We start from the raw sequence: 21,596 nt of genomic DNA on the forward strand, positions 1-21,596 counted from the left end.
CCTTCCCAGTCACCCAGGCCTGAAATCATGGCTTGAATCATTTTCACCTCCCATATGCAATCATTTTTATTTTAAACAAGTCCCATAATTTCTCCTAAATATACCTTCTTTCCTCTGACCACTACCTTGGTGCAGGCTCTCACCACTTCACACCTAGACTATTCAGTTGTTAAAGCCATCTTCCTAATGCGAAGGTTTGACCTTGCTAGCCTCCCATCCTCCCATTTAATAAACTTTAGTAGCTCCCTACTGACTTCAGGATCAAATATAAAATCCTCTGGCTTTTAAAACTTTATAATTTGGCCTCTTTCATTTTAAATGGCTTTCTTTCTTTTGCCCTTCTTTGCATTTCCAGAGCTTAGCATAGTCCCTGTCATATCATAGGTGCTTAATAAAGGCTTTGCAAACTTATATAACACTATATGAATGCTAGCTATTATTGTTATCCTGGTAGATCCCACAAAGCACAATCAGAAACCAAAGGTAAAAAAGTTGCTGAGACAAATTTGAGGCTTAATAAAAGGAAAGTTTCTTGTGATTAGAACCAACCCAAAGATGGAAGACCTTGTGAGGTTAACATATCTTCACTGGAGGTCTTCAAGTGAAGGCTAGATGCCTAGTCCCAAGTGACATTGTTTGATTCTTCAGATGCTTGTAGTCCTTCATCCTCTGGGAGATCATCTTTCAACATCAGAGTAAGGGATTCTAAGTTGTGGGCTGACGAGGCATTAGCTCCCTTCCCTGACCACCAATCCCGATCCCCTCACACCCACCCATGTCAGTCCCTACATTTCATTGTCTTTCTGAATTCCTATTCTTTTGTTATCCAAATTGCCCTTCATATTAGACATGTGCCCTCCCCCTGGAAATTACTTTGTATATATTTTATTTTCCATGAATGCTACTTTCAGTGAAGAAATGTTCCTTCTTGCCAAAGTCAACTTTTCTGTATGCACTATGACCTTGATCCCAAACCCTCCCAGTTTCCAGACTTTTGTCCCATTTCTTATCTTCATTCTCTCATCATCTACAAATATGTCCTCGATTAATGATGTTCTTTAAAAAAAAAAACCCACTTGATTCTACCAGACCCAGCTATAGTCTCATATCTCCTCTCCTTGGCTAAACTTGAAAAAGTTATCTGTCTACATTAGGTGCTGTTTCTTCGCCTTCTCTCTTAATAAATCTGTAACCTAGCTTTAAACCTCCATCATTCAACTGAAACTACCCTCCAAAATTACCAGTGATAAGCTAGGTGGCAGTGGATAAGAATGCTGGGCCTAGAGTCAGGAGGACCCGAGTTCAAATCCACCCTCAGACACAACAGTTTTCTCATCTGTAAAATGGGCTGAAGAAGGAAGCACTCCAGTATCTTTGCCAAGAAAACCCCTAAATGGGGTCATGTAAAGTTAGACACAACTGAAATTGCTTAAAAATCTAAATTGCTAAATTTGTCTAATCTCAATACTCAGTCTGACTTCTCTGAAGCATTTAACAGCTCTGATAACCTTATGGATACACCTTATGGATACACCCCTCTCCAAGTTTTTATGACACTACTCTTTTCTGTTTCTCTTGTTTCATACCTCCTCAGCCTCCTTCGCTGGACCTTCATCCAAATCATGTCTACCGTGGGTTTTCCCCAATACCCAGGCAAACTGGTCCTCCTTCTAAGCTTACAGTTTTAGACTACCACTTTTGATTATCTAGAAATAGATATCCCACAGGCATCTCAAACTCAGTTTATGCCCAAAACAGAATCATCTTCCTAAACCCTCCCCTCTTCAGAACTGAGTACTGCCTAGTACCATGCTAATAGTTATCCAACTTCACAATCTTGACTCTTCTCTCACCCTACATATTCAATGTTACCAAATTTTATTATCATACCTTCACATCTTACTTTTCCCACTAAAAAAAAAACCAAAAAACTTTACCCTTTTTCACATGGTACAATCCAGCAACATAGGACTACTTATTGTTCCTTGCCTATGCAAATGACATTTCATCTCCTGAGTGCATTTACGTTGGGTGTTCCCAAACCTACAATGTTCTCATTCTCCACCTTCATCTCATTTCTCTGGCTTTCTATAATTCCCATGTAAAAAACTCACTTTTAGCAAGATGCCTTCCCTTCTGAGGTTACCTCATTTACTCTGTATACATTTAATACCTATTTATGTCTGTCCCATTAGAATGTGAACTCTTTGAAGGCAGAGACAGCTTCTACTTTCCTTTGTATCACCAGCACTTAACAAACTGACTGATACACAGCAAGCTTTAAAATGCTTTTCCATTCCCTCCAACAGAATGCAAGCTTCTAGAGGACAAAGACTGCCCTCTATTTTTGTATTCCTATCCCCAGCACTTAGTTCACCATCTCAACCACATGAATGAAAAAGCAATTCACAAGCTTATTATGTGTCAAAGGCTGAATATCCAGAGATGAAACAGTTAAAATCTCCAAAGGCTGGTCCCAGGTCTGAAAGGCAATGAGGCTAGTGAGAAGATGGCTGAGGACCCGGTAGGGACATTTAAAAAATGCTGATTGGATCAGACTAATTCTGCCAAAAGGTAGTCATCACAGATACCAAAGACCAGAAAAGAAAGTTTCCCCTACTAAAGTTCTTGGCAATGTCCAATGGTTCAACAATAAAAACAGAATTAAAGAAGATGCATGTTGAATTTGACTTGTAGTTGAAACATTCTAAGTGGGTTGTGTCCTCCATTATAAAATGAATTTATTTCACGGACTGTAGCATCTACATTGACCCACTTTCCATACCCACACAAGTTCTATCTTCTGTCTCAGCGCCTTTGTACAAGCTGTCCCACATAACCAAAATGTATTTGCATCTTCATTTCACCATCACAGAATCCCTGCCTTTACTTCAATGCTCAAGTTAAGTAAGTTTTGGAAATATTTGGAAATATAAGTAAGCTTTAGAAATATTTCTATAAGGGTGTACATGTCTTTGCAGTCTTCTTTGATCCACTACCATAAAACAGAAAAAAGCATACATTTAGGTTAATAATGAAGCCAAAATGCATTAAGTATTTTGTGCTGTAGTTTTGATCTGATTGAGACCGTGTGCAGTTTTTGCAGGCTGATAATTAAACCTTCTTTGTCAAATATTTCAACCTTTTGGAACAAGAGGAAAAGGATTTTTGAGAGCTGACAAAAGTAGTCTGGTTTGTTCCACCAGGAATTATAAACTTGCTTAATTCTTCATTTTATTTTTTTGAGAAACCATGCATAAGCCATTACGGAAATTTGAACAGAGGGAAGGCTAAAGGAATAGTAGGGTTTTCTTGGTTTGTTTTTAAATCACAGAATCTCAAAATTACTAAAGGACATAAGAGGTGACTTAGGCCAGCCTACACTAAATAATACTTGCTACAACATACCCAATATGTAGTCTCAAAAGTCTTCGCTTGAAAACTTTCCAGCACGAGAGAATTTGCTACTATAGGAAGCAGTGTATTATTTCACTTGGGGATAGTTCAGGTTCAAATGCACTTCACTGGAGACTTCTCTCAAAGTTGGCATTGATTCATTAATGAATACTCTTTGGATCCAATCATTCAACCAGTTCTTAATCCATCTAACTGTACTATTATAACCTATCTCACCTCTCTCCACATTTCCCACAAGAATATCATGAAATATTTCATCAGTAAGTCATTGCAAGTGTATAGTTGCCAAAGCTCCTTTACCATTAACAATTAATTTGCTTGGAAAGAACTGCTTGTTAATCATGACTATATCAGCTGGAGCTCTGAAACATGTATCAGTAGTTATTATTAAGTTAAATCTTATCTTAATTCTTATGTGTTCTTAATTCAAATTATTCTAAAACATTTAAAAGACTCAATGAATTTTTCCATTTCCTCTTTGAGATGCCTTAAGTTTCCTTTTCATAGCTCAAATTCATTTTCTATTGGCATAATATCCTGTAACATTTTCTGTTACCTTTTTGACATAAATTCTTTGTCGTTGATCATTATGATGAAATCAACAATAAGTAGAACAATGAAGATCTGTTCCTATTCTACCTTTCAGCATCAGGTATCCTATTTCAAACAATGATTTTATTCACTTGTGGCATGCAACAAAACACACAAATTCTTAATGATAATGGACCTGAATTTCAGGTTTCTTCATTCTTTTAAACATATTAAGATGAGTATGGCTTGGATGTGATTAGACCAAGCATGGTTAACATACTTGCCAGTCTGCTATACTAAGAAACTGTCAAGATAAAAATATTTATATTTTCAGATAGACATTTAAAAATTAAACTACGTAATAGCATTGTGGGAAAAAATCAAAGTTTCGTTTATTTTCATAGGAGACAGAAGGTAACGAGTGCATGACATAGAAGCTCAAAAAAGCATCATCATCAAGCTGTGCTAAGGATATTGCAAGAGATTACTTCAGGGAAAAATCTGTGCAAACTTCATCTTCCTACTCAGCATCACAGAGTCAAAATAAATTCAAAATCAGTTTTTTAAATAGTTAAAGTTGATGTTAGGCCAAAATATCTTTGAGAAACAAGAGTGTAGATGCCTGCCCTCTCTTAGGATCAATTACCAAGATTTACAAAGGGAAATAAAAAGGGTAAAACAAAACAAAAGAAAGCCAACACTGCTATTAAGATTTTCCTTTTAATATGCCATGAATTACCTTGATTGTTTGTCTATTTTCCAAAGTTTCATATCTCACCAGCTTCCATTTCCCAACCCTCCCAATAGGTTTTTTGCCCTTTTCGTTCTAATGGAAGAAAAGTTGCTGGAGACAGTTCAATGCACTTTTTTTTTTTAAAAAGAAAGCAATACAATGCCAGTGGCTTGAGTTGGCCATATACTCCTGTATGAGAAAGGGGAAAAGTGTACAAGCATCAGAAAACTAGTTTTGAAATATTTCCTTCAATTTTATACTGGATCAGCTTTTTAATCAGTAAAAAAAGGTAGCAGTTGGAACTCAAAACATTTCTGCTGGGAGAGGGGAGAGAGATGGGAGAGTGAATGCTACATTTCTCCATTGGCCCCAAAAGTGCTCAGTTCACAATGGGATACATCAAAAGCAAACATGCAATGGTTATTTTAAAACTTTTACTGCAATATAACATTGAAGTAAACAGTAATTAGATTTCTACCATTTTTTCACCAAAAGAAAAAAAATCATCAACAGGAAAATAACTTTGCCTGTATGTGTACAGCTTCTTAAATCATGTTAGAAGGGGTCTCACATTCAATGATCAAGGAATTTTAAAATAGCAGTAATGATTTTCGTCAGAAAGGATTTCTCCCTGCCCCCCAGCAATTAACATGAAAGAATGGGCTTTCTTACATTAATTTCATACATATTTGAAGCAGCAAAAATAACCACCTATAATTTGGCATTTATGTTTACAGTTGCTCCAAAAATCTTTTGAATTTCACAAAGCCATTATCCAGTGTTGCCATGAAATAGAGATTGTAGATTCTAGGTAGCAAAGGCTCTCTCCAAAACCAATGTTAAGTCAAAAGAAACAAGAAGCAGGGCATTACACTAAATTTCTGGATCTAGTACACTAAAAAGAGTGAAAACCTAGGAAAAGTTACCTAAAGTTTTTAGAGAAGGAACTAAATACCTGCAAAAGCTGATTTTTGGTTGTATAGTATTTTACACTGTGTGGATTTTCTGCATCTGCTAATTTAAAGCAGACATGCACTGTATTTATTCCTGCCCTATTTCCTATATCCCCTCCCACCCCACCCCCAACCACCTACTACCTTATACCAAGTATTATGGATATGAGCCCAAATCATCCCAGACAATCCAGTGAACAAAGTTAGTGTAATGCACTGGTGTGAAGTATGAGATTAAAAAAAAAAAGTCCCTTTCAATCTTCATCAAAGTTCTGCTGTAGAAGAAAATTGGCAGCCAAATTTTCATTCTTCTCACAAGCAAAATAAGCCTGTATCACAAGTCCTTCAGGGAATCCTAATGCCTTTAACTGGAAAGAGAAAAAATATATTTAGAAATGAAATCCAACACATTTGTAGTAGCACATGAGTGGAGTATAAATTGCTACTGCACAAATTCAACTGTAACGGATCTTATCATTACCAAATCATTATTCAACAATAATGTGCTGAGGATAACCAAACACCCAAAACATTTTAAGCCTTATCAAAACTCAGTACATGGATTCATCACCTAAACCAGAGGCTAGCTACCCAGAGCACCACTCTCATCACTCCTCTACTTTTATTTATCCCATAACCAAAAGAACATATATTATGGCTCAGGACAGGGGGTGAACTAGAATCTCCCACATTCCCACAACATGAGCCAGGTCTATAGTGAGAAAAATTAGAGGTATAGAGCCAGAAAGGTTAGTTTAACTTTGATTCCCCTTGGATTGGCTCTTTAGGCAAGAAGAGTATAACAATATGAAGTTCATAAGTCCTGAAGGACCTCTTTGATGATTGCTTTATACCTTCTTGCCAGTAGCCTTTGTTTGTGTTTTATCCCTAGACTGGCTTCTTTTAAACTGTTTAGAGAACTGCTTCTGCCTCAGAGTACTAGAATATTATTTTAATAAAATCATTGTTTATTTGAACCTTAGTGCTCTAAGCTATCCATCGTATGAGACACAAATAGCCAAAATAGCAAGATTGCCTGGTTTTGTAACAAATGAGGGCAGAAGAAGGGCTATTAACCAGAAGAAAAAAATACTTGGGACTATTTCATGCAATTATTGTTGTTTTAAGAAATCATATCCTACTTTTTAAAAGTCTACTGTAATCTAATTTTAAAAAGTCTAAATAAAACATTGCTCTATGTATTAGATTTTACTATTAAAACTTATTCCAACCTAGCATTTTATACCAAAAAATGTCTAATATTTTATTACTAAGGAAAATTCTATTTAGCAGGGTAACTTAGAAATGATCTTCTAAGATTACTGTTAATAAGAAAATATTCTGTGATGTAAAGACACGGATAATGGCTCTTATTCTGCCTAATTTAGCAGATTTTGGATTAACAGTGCATGTTAATTTTTCTTAATAGTTATTAACATCAAAATGCCTAGCAAAAATGATCACTGATAACTTTTATGAATCTTCAAAAACTGAAATTCAGAAAGATAACTAGTTCATTTTCAGGTTATTATTGCAGCTTTTCACATAAATGCATTTATTATGGACCAATCCTACCATTTAACAAAACTGTCTACATGTCTACCCACAGCCAGATGTTATCCTTAACAGGAACGGGAAAAAGAGATGGATCAATGCTACTATCAGTATTTCTGTGATAGTTATGCCAACTGAAGAGAACTGCCAAAGTTGAACAGAATCAAAAGCTTACATCTGGGAAATCTCTTACACAAGAGCAGTGAAAGAATCAGACTGCAGAAAACCAAATTAGGACATTTTTGTTGAATTGCTATCATGAGAACAATTTTGAACAAAGAATATTTTCCTCAACAGAATAAGCTTGCAGCATAAATTAATCATTTCCAATGAAAACAAATTCCTTCGTTTCCCTACTAATGATATAAGTTTACAAAAGTCACTGAAAAATGATACCTTTAATACCAAAAATAGCTACAAAGTAGAGAAATGGTACTCTCACTATTAAAAGACATGACAATGACAATACAGAACTACAAACAAGGGCTAACTACCATGGTATGGAGGAATGAACATTGATTTGGAATCAGAAGATATGGGTTCAAATCATTGTTTTACTACTATGACTAGTCCTGCTAACTTACTATATGTACGGTGTTGGAAACAATCAATTAGTCAGTTGATAAGCATCTATTAAGTGTTCATGATGTGCCAGGCACTATGCTAAGCCCTGAAGACACAAAGAAAGGAAGCATAGTTCCTGCTCTCAAAGGCTCAAATTCTAATGAGGGAGACCATATACAAAGAACTGTGTACATTTAGGACATATACATTCATGGAAGGGAAGAACTGAGAAAAAGTATCTTCTTTATTTGCAGAGGTGGGGGACCATGGATGTAGAACATCCAATGTGCTGTCACACTAGGATGTAGTTATGTAAGACCACAGCTCCAGAGATGGAAGAGAGCTCAGAGGGTATGTAGTCCAACCTCTCATTTTATAGATGAAGAAGCAAATTGTTTTGTTGTTGTTACAGCTTGTTAAGTAGGGGGCAGGGTGGAGGGATGTATATACTAGGGAATGAAGGTGATGTAAACATAAAATATATTAGTTAAAACAAATAAATATGTTAAACATTCCACTTTGAATGTTTATGCTATTGATGTTTAGTAAATCCCCCTTTAAAATTATGCCAAGTTCTGCCACATCCAAATACAATTTTCAAGTTAGTGGAATATATTTTCATATTAGGCAGCTAGGTGGCACAGTGGATAGAATGTCAGGCCTGGAGTCAGGAAGACTTCATCTTCCTGAGTTCAAATCTGGCCTCAGATACTAACTGTGTGGCCCTGGGCAAGTCACCCAACCCAGTTCACCTCAATTTCCTCATCTGTAAAATGAGCTGGAGAAGGAAACAGCAAACTACTCTAGTATCTTTGTCACAAAAACTCCAAATGGGGTCACAAAGAGTCAGACACGACTGAAACAACTGAACAACATTTTCATGTTACTTTCAACAATGAGGATAAAGCTGCTTCCAATGTGACTAAACTCTATGAAGCGTCCTTAAAGTTGATTAACCTTCAGTAAGATGCACAAATTTACTTTCATAGCATTTTTTATGTTTCATGCACATATTGTTCTACTCTGTAATAAAAAATATTATTGACCAAACTATGATAATCTAGAGTATTGTCATACTTGATAGTTGTTTTGGTGCTGGGTTTTATTAATTATTGAGATTTTCAGCTTTTCAAGTACTGATAATTATATACTCTCATTCACTTGCCTATTGTATTCCTGACACACTATTATCAACCTTTTGGCGTCATAGCAGAGAGAAGTTGCCTTTATTACAGTCATCTCCTCCCCTCTACTGGACATCTCTCACCAATTAACTACCTAACCTCCTTCATCTAATTCTAAGAAACTGTTTTCCCTATACATACGAACACAAATTTTAAAGAAGACCAAAATATTTATGTGGTTGTTTGATACACTGTACATAACTCTTTTAGCATGGGATGGCGCATGTGATGCTAGTTTGGTACTAAGGAGATCTGAATTTAGTTCTGGCTCTACAGCCATGGGTAGGCAAGTCATACCAGTCCTCTGGCCCTAAATTTTCTCATCCATAAAATGTAGAAGTCAGGCTAAATGATCTCTTAATTCTCTACCAGTCCTTACATGATTCATAAGTAGTTACAATAAATTCATCAAGTCCTAGACCTATGCTACTATAGAACTTCTTTTACCAAAAGATAATTCAATTATATCGTATTGCATTGCATTATTTAGACAAAGCAAAAACTCCAGATAGCTGCTAATTTCATTTATATGAAGAATTTAAAATAGTAGACAGATTGTTGGAAAAAAACAACAACCTAAAGACAACTTACCCTTTCTATAGCTTCTTTTTCCTGAGGTGTTACTTGAATGTAGTTCATGTGACCGCTTCCAGCTTCAGCTATTCCTCCACTGCCACCCCCACCTCCTCCTTGACCACCAGATTCTTGAACTGGTTCATTTAGCATTTGAATAAAATGCTCTTGATGTTGGCTGATTTGCTGCGGTGCATTGGAGGACAGAAGGAAACAATACACTGAAATAAAGCATTGTTGGTCTTTCTGATTGGTTGTTAAGAACTATAAACAGTAATAGGAATAAATGGTATGAGTCATATAGAATTTTACTGGACCTACTTTATATGCATTAGCAAATCTATAAGTAGTTACAGTTTCTTAAAAAACAGTGCTTAACCTTATGTTTACATGTATATACTATACTAAAAGCTCATTAAAGACAGAGAGACCCTGTCTTCTATTACTCAATAATGAACGCTCTTTAACTCATTAATAACTGGGCAAGAGTTGTAGCTTACTGGGGGGTGGGTTGGGTGACCACGGAAAGGAGTCTTTTGCAGAGCAGAACAAATACCCTAAAGTTAATGATGACTGAAAGTACTGCTTAAAAAGTCACCTGCAGTAACTGCGGATTTTCTCGTCCTATTTGCTGTAACAAGGCTGGCAGAAGGGAAGGATTCTGTTGAATAATTTGTCTCATCTGCTGGAACTGAGGCTGGTTCCGTAAAAATTCAAGTGGATGTCCTGAAATTCACATAAAATTTTCCCATAAAAGAGAGTTGTAAATCAGAAAGGTAACATAAGGCATATAGATATCTAACAATGAAAACAGAGACAAATTCTGCAATAAGCTTAAAAGGAATAAATGAATTAAGTATCTTTTAAGTCTAAAAGTATAAGAAATAGTCTAAAAAGTAAAAGGCTACAAATTTATCATCAAATGGTTGTTATCCAAATAACACATATCCCATTTAATTAAAATAGATATAAAGGACTTCCACTGGTCCAAGATTCATGAGAACAAGTTATTTAACCCACCAATTACTAAATGGCACACAAAGCTAAATGCAATATAAATAACCTGTATCCTCCCCCTAGAGTAGTAAATAATGTAGATTTCAAAAACAGTTAAGACATTAAGTCTAAAGAAACTTTAATTAATGAAAGCAGGAAAGGGATGTTTAAAATACAGTGAACAGAGAAATGTCACAAAGATTTTTTTCCCTTAGCTGCGCTGGTTTTGTTTGTAAATCAAAAAAACTATGTAATCAAAATCACCCATTTTAATTTCCATAAGCCTTCTCTATCTTTTGTTTGGTTATGAACTATTCTTCTCTCCACAGATCTGATCGACAATTTCTTCTACATTCTACTAATTTGCTTATGATGTCATCTTTTATGTCTAATTCATGTACACATCTGAAGCAAATCTTGTTATACAGAGTAAGATGCTGATCTATACCTAGTTTCTTACAGACTATTTCCCAGTTTTCCCAATATTTGCTGTTGTTGAATAGTGAGTTCTTGCCCTAAAAGCTGGGATTTTGGATTTATCAAACACTAGGCTACTGTGCTCGGTCTGCTTCTGCATATTGTGAATCTAATCTGCTCCATTAATGAACCTCTATTTCTTGCCAAATGCCAAATTGTTATGATAATAACAACTTACAGTACAGTTCGAGATATGGTACTGCTAGGCCTTCTTCCTTTCCATTAACAAAAAAAAAAAAGATTTTCTTGATAATTCTTAACCCTTGTGTTCTACCACATGAATTTTTTTTAAGCTCTAAAAAAGGCAATTCTTTGGTAACTTGATTGGTATAGTACTGAATAAGTGAATTAATTTAGGTAATACAGCATTTTTATTATTTTGACTTGGCCTACCTATGAGCAATTAATATTTCTTTAATTATTTAAGTATATTCTTGTATGAAGAGTGTTTTGTAATTGTGTTCATATGGTTCCTCTGTGTGGCTTGGTAGATAGATTCCCAAGTAATTTATTCTGTTACAGTTATTTATTGTTATTTTAAATGTAATTTCTCTATCTCTTCCTTTTGGAGTTCATTGGTAATATACAGAAATGCTAATGATTTGTGTGGGTATGGTTTAAATACTGGAACTTTGTTAAAGTTAATTGTCTTTATTTTTTTTAGTTGTTTCTTTAGAGTTCTCTAAACCAGGGCCTTCTTAAACTTTTTCCACTCATGACCCCTGTAGCACTTCTTAAACTGCAACCCCCAGTTTAAGAAGCGCTGGGAGTCTAAGCCATCATATCACCTGGGAAAAAGATTGTTAATTTTGTTTTCTCTTGACTTATTCTTGTTCGTTCAACTTCTTTTTCTATTCTTATTGCTATAGCTAGCATTTCTAGTACAATATTTAATAGTAATGGTAATAATGGATATTCTCGCTTTGAAAAAACTTTTAGCTTATCCCCATTATAGGAATGCTTGCTCTTGATTCCATAGATAGATACTATGTATTTTAAAGAAACCTCAATTTATTCTTGTGCTTTCTAGTGTTTTAACAGGAATGGATGTTGTATTCTGCCTAAAGCTTTTTCTATATCTACTGAAATAATACAATTTTGTGGTTCTGTTATTAATAGTCAGTTATGTTTACAGTGTTCCTTATATTGAATCTTTGCAGTTACACTGATAAAGATCTCATTTCTAAGAAATATAAGAACTGAGTAAAATATATGAGAATAAGAGCCATTTCCCAAATGACAAATGGTCAAAGGATATGAGTGTTGTTGCTCATCCTTCATTTTCCAAGACCAATGGACATCATGAATGAGCAATGTCTTGGTCTGCCCATGAATTGGATTTAAGTGAGGCAGAGCAAAGATATGAATAGGCAGTTTTTAGAGGAAGAAATCTAAGCTATCAATGTCAATTGAAGAAAGGCTCTAAGTCACTAACAATTAGATAAATGAAAATTAAAAGAATTCTGAAGTACCTTCTCACACTCAGATCAACTAAGAGGGGCTGTGGGAAAATAGGCATGTTAATGCAAGGACAGTAGAAATACAAATTAGCTCAACCCTTCTGCAAACTTACTTGTAATTATGCCTCCAAAGGTATTAAACTGTGCAATCCCTTTGAGTCAGCAATATTGCTATTAGATCTATACCCCCAAAACAATCAAAGAAAGGACCCATATGTATAAAAATATTTACAGCAGCTCTTTTTGTGGTGGCAAAGACTTGGCCACTGGAAGAATACCCATTAAGTGCGGAATGGCTAAACAAATTATAGTATATGAATGAGATGGAATACTCTTGTATTTTAAGGAATGACGAAAGGGATGGTTTCAGAAAACCTTAGGAAGACTTGAATGAACTGATTCAAACTAAAGTGAGCAGAACCAGAGGAATTTAAAAAATAACAACAATACTGCAATAAACAATACTTTGCCTTAGTAACTCTGAACAACACAATGATGAACCACAATTACAAAGGACCCCTGATGAAACATGTTATCTGTCTCTACACAGAAATGTGAAAAATTCAAAAGTGCAGATTGATACATATGGTGTTTTTTCTTTTCCTCCCTCCTTCTCTTTTCTTTTTTTGGTCATGGTTGAAGCAGGAATTTCTTTTGTATAACTATATGTATCTAAAATTTGTTTTCTTTCTCTTACCTTCTCAATGGGTGGGGAAGGAAGAGAGGAGAAAGTGAATTCAGAACAGAAAATAAAATAAAAGTGAATTCTAAAATATATCCTGAAACCTAGCTAGGCATGAGCTCCACACACAAGTACAAACAATTTTACAAAGAACTAGGTGATTAAAAATAAATTAGAATTATAAGGCAGGTTTTTAATCATTGTAGCAAAATCTCTTTGTGTATGTGTGTTTGCATGTATAACTAAAAATTGAAAAAGAAATGAACTCTAAAGAAATCTTATACTAAAAACAGCCACTGAGATTAAAGTTAGCCCAACAGTACAAAGCTGACAAATTAACAATACAATTTCAAAAGTTGGGAAGATGGGAAGTTATAATTGATTAACTTAATTAAGAAATTTTAAAATCTGTACAAGAAAAGATTTACGTAAATTTGACGACACAGTATGACAAAGTTAGATTAATGTAGGTAGACTATCTTCAGCCCAACCAAAAATCTTCAAAGGATGCTAATGACCATTAATATTCATATTTCTTCCTAATATTCCTCAAAGAAAAAATAAGCTACTATAACTGTAAATTATAGTTAATGGTTTAATTCTTCAAACAAGACAAATACAATGATAAAATCTTATAACTGAAAATAAAAGTCAGTAATGTTTTGGGGTTGAAGTTTTACTCAATAAGTGCAATTACTAATACTTTCTTATAAGAGGAGACAGAAAAGAGAAGCAGGAAAGTATTGGCATGCAGATCAAGTTATTCCAACACTTCACAACAGATTTCATTTCTTTCTTAGGAGAGTGAAATTTACCAAGTTTCCTATTTCTATGAATAAGCATAGAAATAATCACTCATCTATAATAAACACTATTATAACAATGAAATATTATATAGACATTATTTACACCCATAGGACTTACACAGATTTCTTCAACATTTTTTTAAGTAAAAATGTATTAGGACTGTAAGTGCTTCTGGAATGACTCATTACTCCAAAGTGTTTTCATTTAAGTAAGAAGTGTATTCCCTCCTGAAACCCAAACACTTTCACTTTACCTCCAGAAGTAGTAGTAGTAGTAGTTGTTGCTGTTGTTGTGGCTGCCGCTGCTGCCACTGCTGAAGACTGAGCAGCCCCTGTGCTGGCAGCCTGGGGGGGATCCACCACAGCCTGACTCTCTCTATCTCCTGGGATACCCTAAAACACACATAATTTCTAAATTTCAATATGCCTTAACATTAAATTAGGAAAATACATAACTTAGGTAAACAGAACAAAAAATGTTAGAGATTTCTATAACACTCACCAAATTGTTATCCCTATTCATCAGTAAAGTAAGTCAAGGTTCTGTCTGTATGTTAGTTGTTACCCTGACAGTTCCACCTAACATCATTCCAATTAACTAGGAGATCAAAAAGTGGGATGTATATGACTGGGAGACAGTACTGGGAAATTAGACTTATAGATAATGCAAAAAAACCCTTCTACTTAACATCCAAAATGCTATTGTTGTTTAAGGTAAAGGCATATGCTCATTTCTTATTAAAAAATATTAGACTCATTTAAATTCTAAACTTAGAATATGATATAAAAATGAGGCACATTGCAATTTATCTATTAAATGTAATGCTGAAGTCAACAGAGATAATTTAAACAGCTCAAAGTATATAAAACTATTTGTGGGTTTGTTTTTTTTGGGGGGGAGTGTTATAGCTCACAAGTCTTTAACAAAACTTAAAAGTCAAATGAAGGTTATTTTTAGAGGGCTGGGGGAGGGAGAAGGTACAGATCTTTATCTAGTTGGAAGACTCATGGTGTGGAAATTCCCTCTATTTTTGAAGCCATTGGTAATTCATTTATAAATCATACTTTTGGTGGGGGAGAAGGGGGAGGAGAAGCTGTATGCATGACACACCTTTAAGGTTAATCTGAATTAACATTTTCCAACACTTTCTTACATCTAGATAATTAATAAAACAATAAATCAAGTCCTGATCTATGTTGACGTTTCTGACTGGCTTGCAACCATTAACTCCAACATATCCCTGAAGGAAAGCCATCCCATATAACAACGAAAATTTTCTTAAAGAAAAAAAAAAGAGGTGAGAAGAAACAACTGTCAAAATATTGGAAATCTGAAAATATTTGCAATGTTCTATCCTACCACCACCACAGCATCCTCCTACCTCTGCAAAGGAGTAGGGGGATGGGGACAGTCTCATATCTTTTCTTTAAGGCCATGCTTCTTCTTTGCAATTCTGTAACATTCACTTTTGATTACTTTACGATTGTTGTACTTTCCATTTACGTTATTATAATCCTTGTTTGTAATTTACTCTGCACTGGTCCATGTAAATCTTCCCATTTTCTCTGTAGTCACATGTTTCTTAGTAGTCATATTCTATTACACTCACGACTACAATCGGTTTAGTCATTCTGCGACTAATGGACACTCACTTTTTCCCTCCCATTTGGGGCTACCACAAAAATCAATACTATAAATATTTTGATACTTTTTTAAAAACAATGACGCCTTGGGGTATATGCCTATTAATGTACTCTGGGTTAAAAGGCATAGACATCTTAGGCACTTTATTTGCATAACTCAAAACTGCTTTTGAAAATAGTACCAATTCATGGCTCCACCAACAATGCACTAATAAGTGTCCATTTATTTGACTCTCCAACACAGACTATTCCCATCTTTTGACATCAATGCCAATTTGAACAACATTTTTTTCAACAAGAATGTGGACCCGTTCCTTAAGGAAAAAAAAAGTACAACAGACATTTATACAGGAAAGAAGGAAAGGAGGGAAAGAATAAAGTCTAATCTGAGCCTTTCAACAAAATGGAGGCTCCAAGAGGAACTCACTGATTGGAGAAGGTGATAGGCCATACAGAGAGATGTTCCACTGTGCCTAAAGGGTGTGGATACCCTTTGATCCAGCAATACCACTTGTAGGGCTGTATCCCACAAGAGATCATACAAATGGGAAAAGGACCCACAAGCACAAAAATATGTACAGCAGCTCTTTCTGTGGTGACACAGAATTGGGAATTGAGGGGATACCCATCAATTGGGGAATGGCTGAACATGTGGTATATGAATGTAATGGAATACTATTATGCTATAAGAAATGATGAGCAAGCACACTTCAGGAAAACCTGGAAAGATTTGTGTAGACTGATGCTGAGTGAAGGGAGCAGAACCAGGAGAACGTCGTACACAGTAATAGCCATGTTCTGTGATGACTTTAATAAACTTAGCTCTTCTCAGCAATGCAAGGATCTAAGACATCTCCAAAAGTCTCATGATGGAAAATGCTATCCACATCCAAAGAAAGAATTATGTAGTTTGAATACAGATAGAAGCACACTATTTGTTTTGTTTCTTCTTTCTTGTGTTTTTTCTATTGGTTTTAATACTTCTTTACAACATGACTAATATAAAAATGTTTAATAGGAATGTATATGTAGAGCCTATATCACATTGTATGCTGTCTTGGGGAGGGGGCAAAAATTTACAACTCAAAAGCTTATGGAAAGGATTGTTGAAAACCAAAAATAAATTAATTAGAGAGACAGAGAGAGAGATATGTTCCATGCTGAGAAAGGCTAGCAGGGTTCACTGGATGTTCCAGAGCAAGGAAGCCCTAAGCATTAAGGGGAGTTCTAGGATGACTATATACTACTTTAACTGTGGTGCTCCCTTCTGAGTCTATCCCTGAACCATTTCTTTACAATTTATGTTATATATATTAAAGGCCTACTCCAAAGCACTTATTTTCCAAATTATTTGTAACATTCATTGTATTTTAAAAGCTTTGAATTAGTGGTTAAAGCCATTTAATAATGGGAAAACCAACAATTTTTAAACCCCACTAAAAAAAACAAACAAGGCCTAAGTAAGTGTCACATAAGACTCGCCTACCTCTAAATTGATCTAGAATAAGAATAAACAAAAAGACAGATAATTTGTAATTGGTCCCAATCAGCAAGAGTATCTGAACTATTACAGGTTACAACATGACAAATCCATATCATCTGCCATTAAGGATGTCTGAATTTCACATATAGATAAATTAGTGAATTATCAGTTTTACACAAATCACAGCTGTTTATTATTTACTTACATAGCAAATAGGGGAAGATGGAGAGGTAGCTAGTATAGTGAAAAAGGCACTAGACTAAGATTTAGAAGTTCAGTTCAAAAAGCACTTAATAAGTGCATAATCTCTCTCTCTGTGTATGTGTGCATATATATGTGTATATGATGCTAGGAATACAAAGACAAAATGAAAAACCATCCCTACCCTCAAAAGTAACTTCATGGTTCTAATTTCAGTCTTTTAAAAAAAAAACTTTTTTGGAATTAGTATTTTATTTTTTCCAATTACACGTAAAGATAGTTTAACATTCATTTTTTATGAGATTTTGAGTTTCAAACTTTTTCTTCCTCCCTTCCATCCCCCCTCCCGAAGACAGCAAGCAATATAATATAGGTTACACATGTACAATCATGTAAACACATTTTCACATTAGTCATGTTGTGAAAGAAAAACAGAACAAAAAGGGAAAAGCCACAAAAAATAAAAGTGAAAATAGTATGCTTTGATCTGCATTCATAATCCATAGTTGTTTCTCTGGATGTGGATAGCACTGGAATTCTTGGGTCATTGTATTGCTGAGAAGAGATAAGTTAATTATAGATGATCACTGCACAATGTTGCTGTTACCGTGCACAACGTTCCCCTGGTTCTGCTCACTTCACGTAAGTCTTTCCAGGTTGTTCTGAAATCTGCTGGCTCATCATTTCTTATACCACAATAGTATTTCATTACATTCATACACCCCAAGTTGTTCAGCCATTCTCCAACTGATCGGCATTCCTTCAATTTCTAATTCTTTGTCACCACAAAAAAGTCTGCTATATTTTTGTACATGTGGTTCCTTATCCTTTTTTTTTTAATGACCTCTTTGGGATACGCACCTAGAAGTGGCATTGCTGCATCAAAAGGTATGCACAGTTTGAATCCCCTATAGGCATAGTTCCAAATTACTCTCCTGATCAGTTAGATCAGTTCACAACTCCACCAAAAAGGCATTAATGTTCCAATTTTCCCAAATTTCCAATATTTACCAATTTCCTTTTCTGTCATGTTAGCCAATCTGATAGATGTGAGGTAGTATATTTCAGAGTTGTTTTAATTTGCAGTTCTCTAATCAACAATGATTTAAAGCATTTTCTTATATGACTATACCTTTAATTTCTTCCTCTGAAAGCTGCCTGTTCATATCCTTTGACCACTTATCAATTGAAGAATGACTTATGTTCTTGTAAATTTGACTCAGTTCCCTATATATCTGAGAAATGAGACCTTTATCAGAAACACTGGCTGTAAAAATTGTTTCTAAGCTTTCTGCTTTCCTTCTAATTTTGGTTGCATTGGCTTTGTCTGTGCAAAACTCTTTAATTTAATGTAATCAAAATTATCCATTTTGTATTTCATACTGTTCTTTATCTCTTGTTTGGTTATAAATTCTTCCCTTCTCCATAGATCTGACAGGTAAACTATTCCTTGCTCTTTTAAATTGCTTATGGTATCACCCATTTTGACTTTATTTTGATATAGGTGTGAGATGCCGGTCTATGCCTAGTTTCTGCCATATTATTTTCGTCTTCCCAGCAGTTTTTGTCAAATAGTGAATTCTTATCTCAGAAGCTGAAGTTTTTCTATTTATCACACTGTAGATAAGTATAGTCATTTGCTACTATGTCTTATGTACCTAACCTATTCCACTGATCCACTCTATTTCTTAGCCAATATCAAATAGTTTTGACAACTGCTGCTTTATAATACAGTTTTAGATCTGGTAGAGCAAGGCCACCTTCCTTTGCATTTTTTTTTTCATTAATTCGCTTGATATTCTTTACCTTTTGTTCTTCCACATTGTTTTTTTCCCCCCCCAGCTCTATAAAATAATTTTTTGATAGTTTAATTGGTATGGCACTGAATAAGTAAATTCATTTAGGTAGAATTGTCATTTTTATTATATTAGCTCAGCCTACTCACGAACAATTGATATTTTGCCAACTGTTTAGATCTGACTTTGTGTGAAAAGTGTTTTGTAATTGTGTTCATATAGTTCTTGGGTTTGTCTTAACAGGTAGACTCCCAAATATTTCATATTGTCTATAGTTACTTTAAATGGAATTTCTCTTTCTATCTCTTGCTGCTGGGCTTTGTTAGTAATATATAGAAATGACAGTGATTATTTGGGTTTACTTTATATCCTGAAACTTTGCTGAAGTTTGTTAATTATTTCAAATAGTTTTTTAGCTGATTCTCTAAGACTCTCTAAGTATACCATCATATCATCTGCAAAGAGTTTTGCTTTCTCATTGCCTATTCTAATTCCTTCTATTTCTTTTTCTTATTACTAAAGATAACATTTCTAGTACAATATTGAATAACAGGGGTCATAATGGGCATCCATGTTTCAACCCTGATCTTACTGGAAAAGCCTCTAGCTCATCTCCATCACATATAATGTTTGCTGATGGTTTTAGATAGATACTACTTAACATTTTAAGGAAAACCCCACTGATTCCTATGTGTTTTTTAAATAGGAACGGGTGCTGTATTTTGTCAAAACCTTTTTCTGCATCTATTGAGATAATCATATGATTTGTTAGTTTTGTTATTGACGTGGTCAATTATGCTGATAGTTTTTTAAATACTAAACCAGCCCTGTATTCCTGGTATAAATCCCACTTGGCCATAGTGTATTATCCTGGTGATAAATTGCTATAATCTCTTTGCTAATATTTTATTCAAAATTTTTGCATCACTATTCATTAGGGAAATTGGTCTATAATTTTTCTGTTTTGGCTCTTCCTGGTTTAGGTATCAGCACCACATTTGTGTCATAAAAAATTTAGTAAGACTCCTTCACCTGTTTTTCCAAATAGTTTACATAGTATTGGAATTAATTATTCTTTAAATATTTGGTAGAAGTCACTTGTAAATCCATCTGGCCCTAGAGATCTTTGCTCAGGGAGTTCAGTGACCTGTTTAGTTTCTTTTTCTAAAATGGGGTGTTTTATTTCCTCTTCTGTTAATCCGGGCAACTTATATTTTTTAACTATTCATCCATTTCACTTATAATGTCAGATTTATTGGCATACAGTCGGGCAAAATAGCTCCTAATTATTGCTTTAATTTACTCTTCATGGTGCATTCACCCTTTTCATTTTTGATACTAGTTATTTGGTTTTCTTTTTAAATCAAATGAACCAATGGTTTATCAATTTTATTCCCCCCCAAATAAAACCAGCTCTTAGTTTTATTTACTAGTTCAATAGTTTCCTACTTTCAATTTTACTAATATCTCCTTTGATTCACACAATTTCTAATTCATTATATATGTGGGGATATTGAATTTGTTCTTTTTCTAGCTTGCACAATTCATTGATCTGTTCTTTCTCTATTTTATTCATGTAAGTGTTAAGTTCCCTTAAGTATTGCTCTGGCTGCATCCCATAAATTTTGCATGTTGTCTCATTATTGTCATTCTCCTTGATGAAATTATTGACAGCTTCTATGATTTGTTGTTTGACCCACTCATTCTCTAGTATCAGATTATTTAGTTTCCAATTAATTTTTAATCTATCTTTCCATGGTCTTTTATCACATGCAATTTTTATTGCATCATGATCTGAAAAGGATGCATTTAATATTCCTGCCTTTCTGCATTTGATTGAGAGGTTTTTATGCCCTAATACATGTGTCAATTTTTGTCTAGGTGCCATGTACTAATGAGAAAAAAGGTATATTCCTTTTTATCTCCATTCAATGTTCTCCAGATGTCTATCACAGCTAACTTTTCTAAAATTCTATTCACCTCCTTAACGTCTTTCTTACTTACTTTGTGGTTAATGTATCTAGTTCTGAAAGTGCGGAGATTGAAGTTCCCCACTAGTATAGTTTTGCTGCCTATTTCTTCATGTAACTCCCTGAACTTCTCCTCTAAGAACTTGGATGCCATACCACTTGGTGAATTAATGTTTAGTATTGATATTATTTCTCATCTATGGTACCTTTTAGCAAGGTATAGTTTCCTTCCTTATCTCTTTTAATTAGATCTATTTTTGCTTTTGCTTTATCTGAGATCAAGATTGCTATCCCTGCTTTTTTTACTTCAGCTAAAGCATAATACATTCTGATCCAGCCTTTTACCTTTACTCTACGTGTATCTCTCTGCTTCAAAAGTGTTTCTTGTAAACAACATATTGTAGGATTCTATTTTTTAATCCCCTCTGCTATCCGCTTCTGTTTTATGGGAGAGTTCATCCCATTCACAGTCAGCTATGATTACTAACTGTGTATTTCTCTCCATCCTATTTTCCCCCATTTATACTATTCTCTCTCCTTTCACCCTGTCCCTCCTCACCAGTGTTTTGTTT

The 21,596-nt window shown here is 34.6% G+C and overlaps 1 protein-coding gene across 2 annotated transcripts in view; it reads right to left on the bottom strand.

Moving 5' to 3' along the window:
- Positions 1-4,315: 4,315 nt before the first annotated feature.
- RAD23B (RAD23 nucleotide excision repair protein B) overlaps positions 4,316-21,596 on the bottom strand; it is a 98,521-nt gene continuing 81,240 nt past the window's right edge. Inside the window, exons 7-10 of one of the 2 annotated variants that reach the window (XM_021002220.2) lie at positions 14,185-14,323; positions 10,108-10,235; positions 9,528-9,713; positions 4,316-6,002 (exon numbers count right to left, since the gene is read on the bottom strand). In XM_021002220.2, coding sequence (XP_020857879.1) covers positions 5,889-6,002; positions 9,528-9,713; positions 10,108-10,235; positions 14,185-14,323 — 567 coding nt within the window. In that variant the 3' untranslated portion in view covers positions 4,316-5,888. The remainder of the gene's footprint in view (positions 6,003-9,527; positions 9,714-10,107; positions 10,236-14,184; positions 14,324-21,596) is intronic. The other variant, XM_021002221.2, reaches the window with a different exon arrangement.

Source organism: Phascolarctos cinereus, unplaced genomic scaffold (genome assembly GCF_003287225.1).
Source record: "Phascolarctos cinereus isolate Bilbo 61053 unplaced genomic scaffold, phaCin_HiC Scaffold_4;HRSCAF=312, whole genome shotgun sequence".
Taxonomy (NCBI): Eukaryota; Metazoa; Chordata; class Mammalia; order Diprotodontia; family Phascolarctidae; genus Phascolarctos; species Phascolarctos cinereus.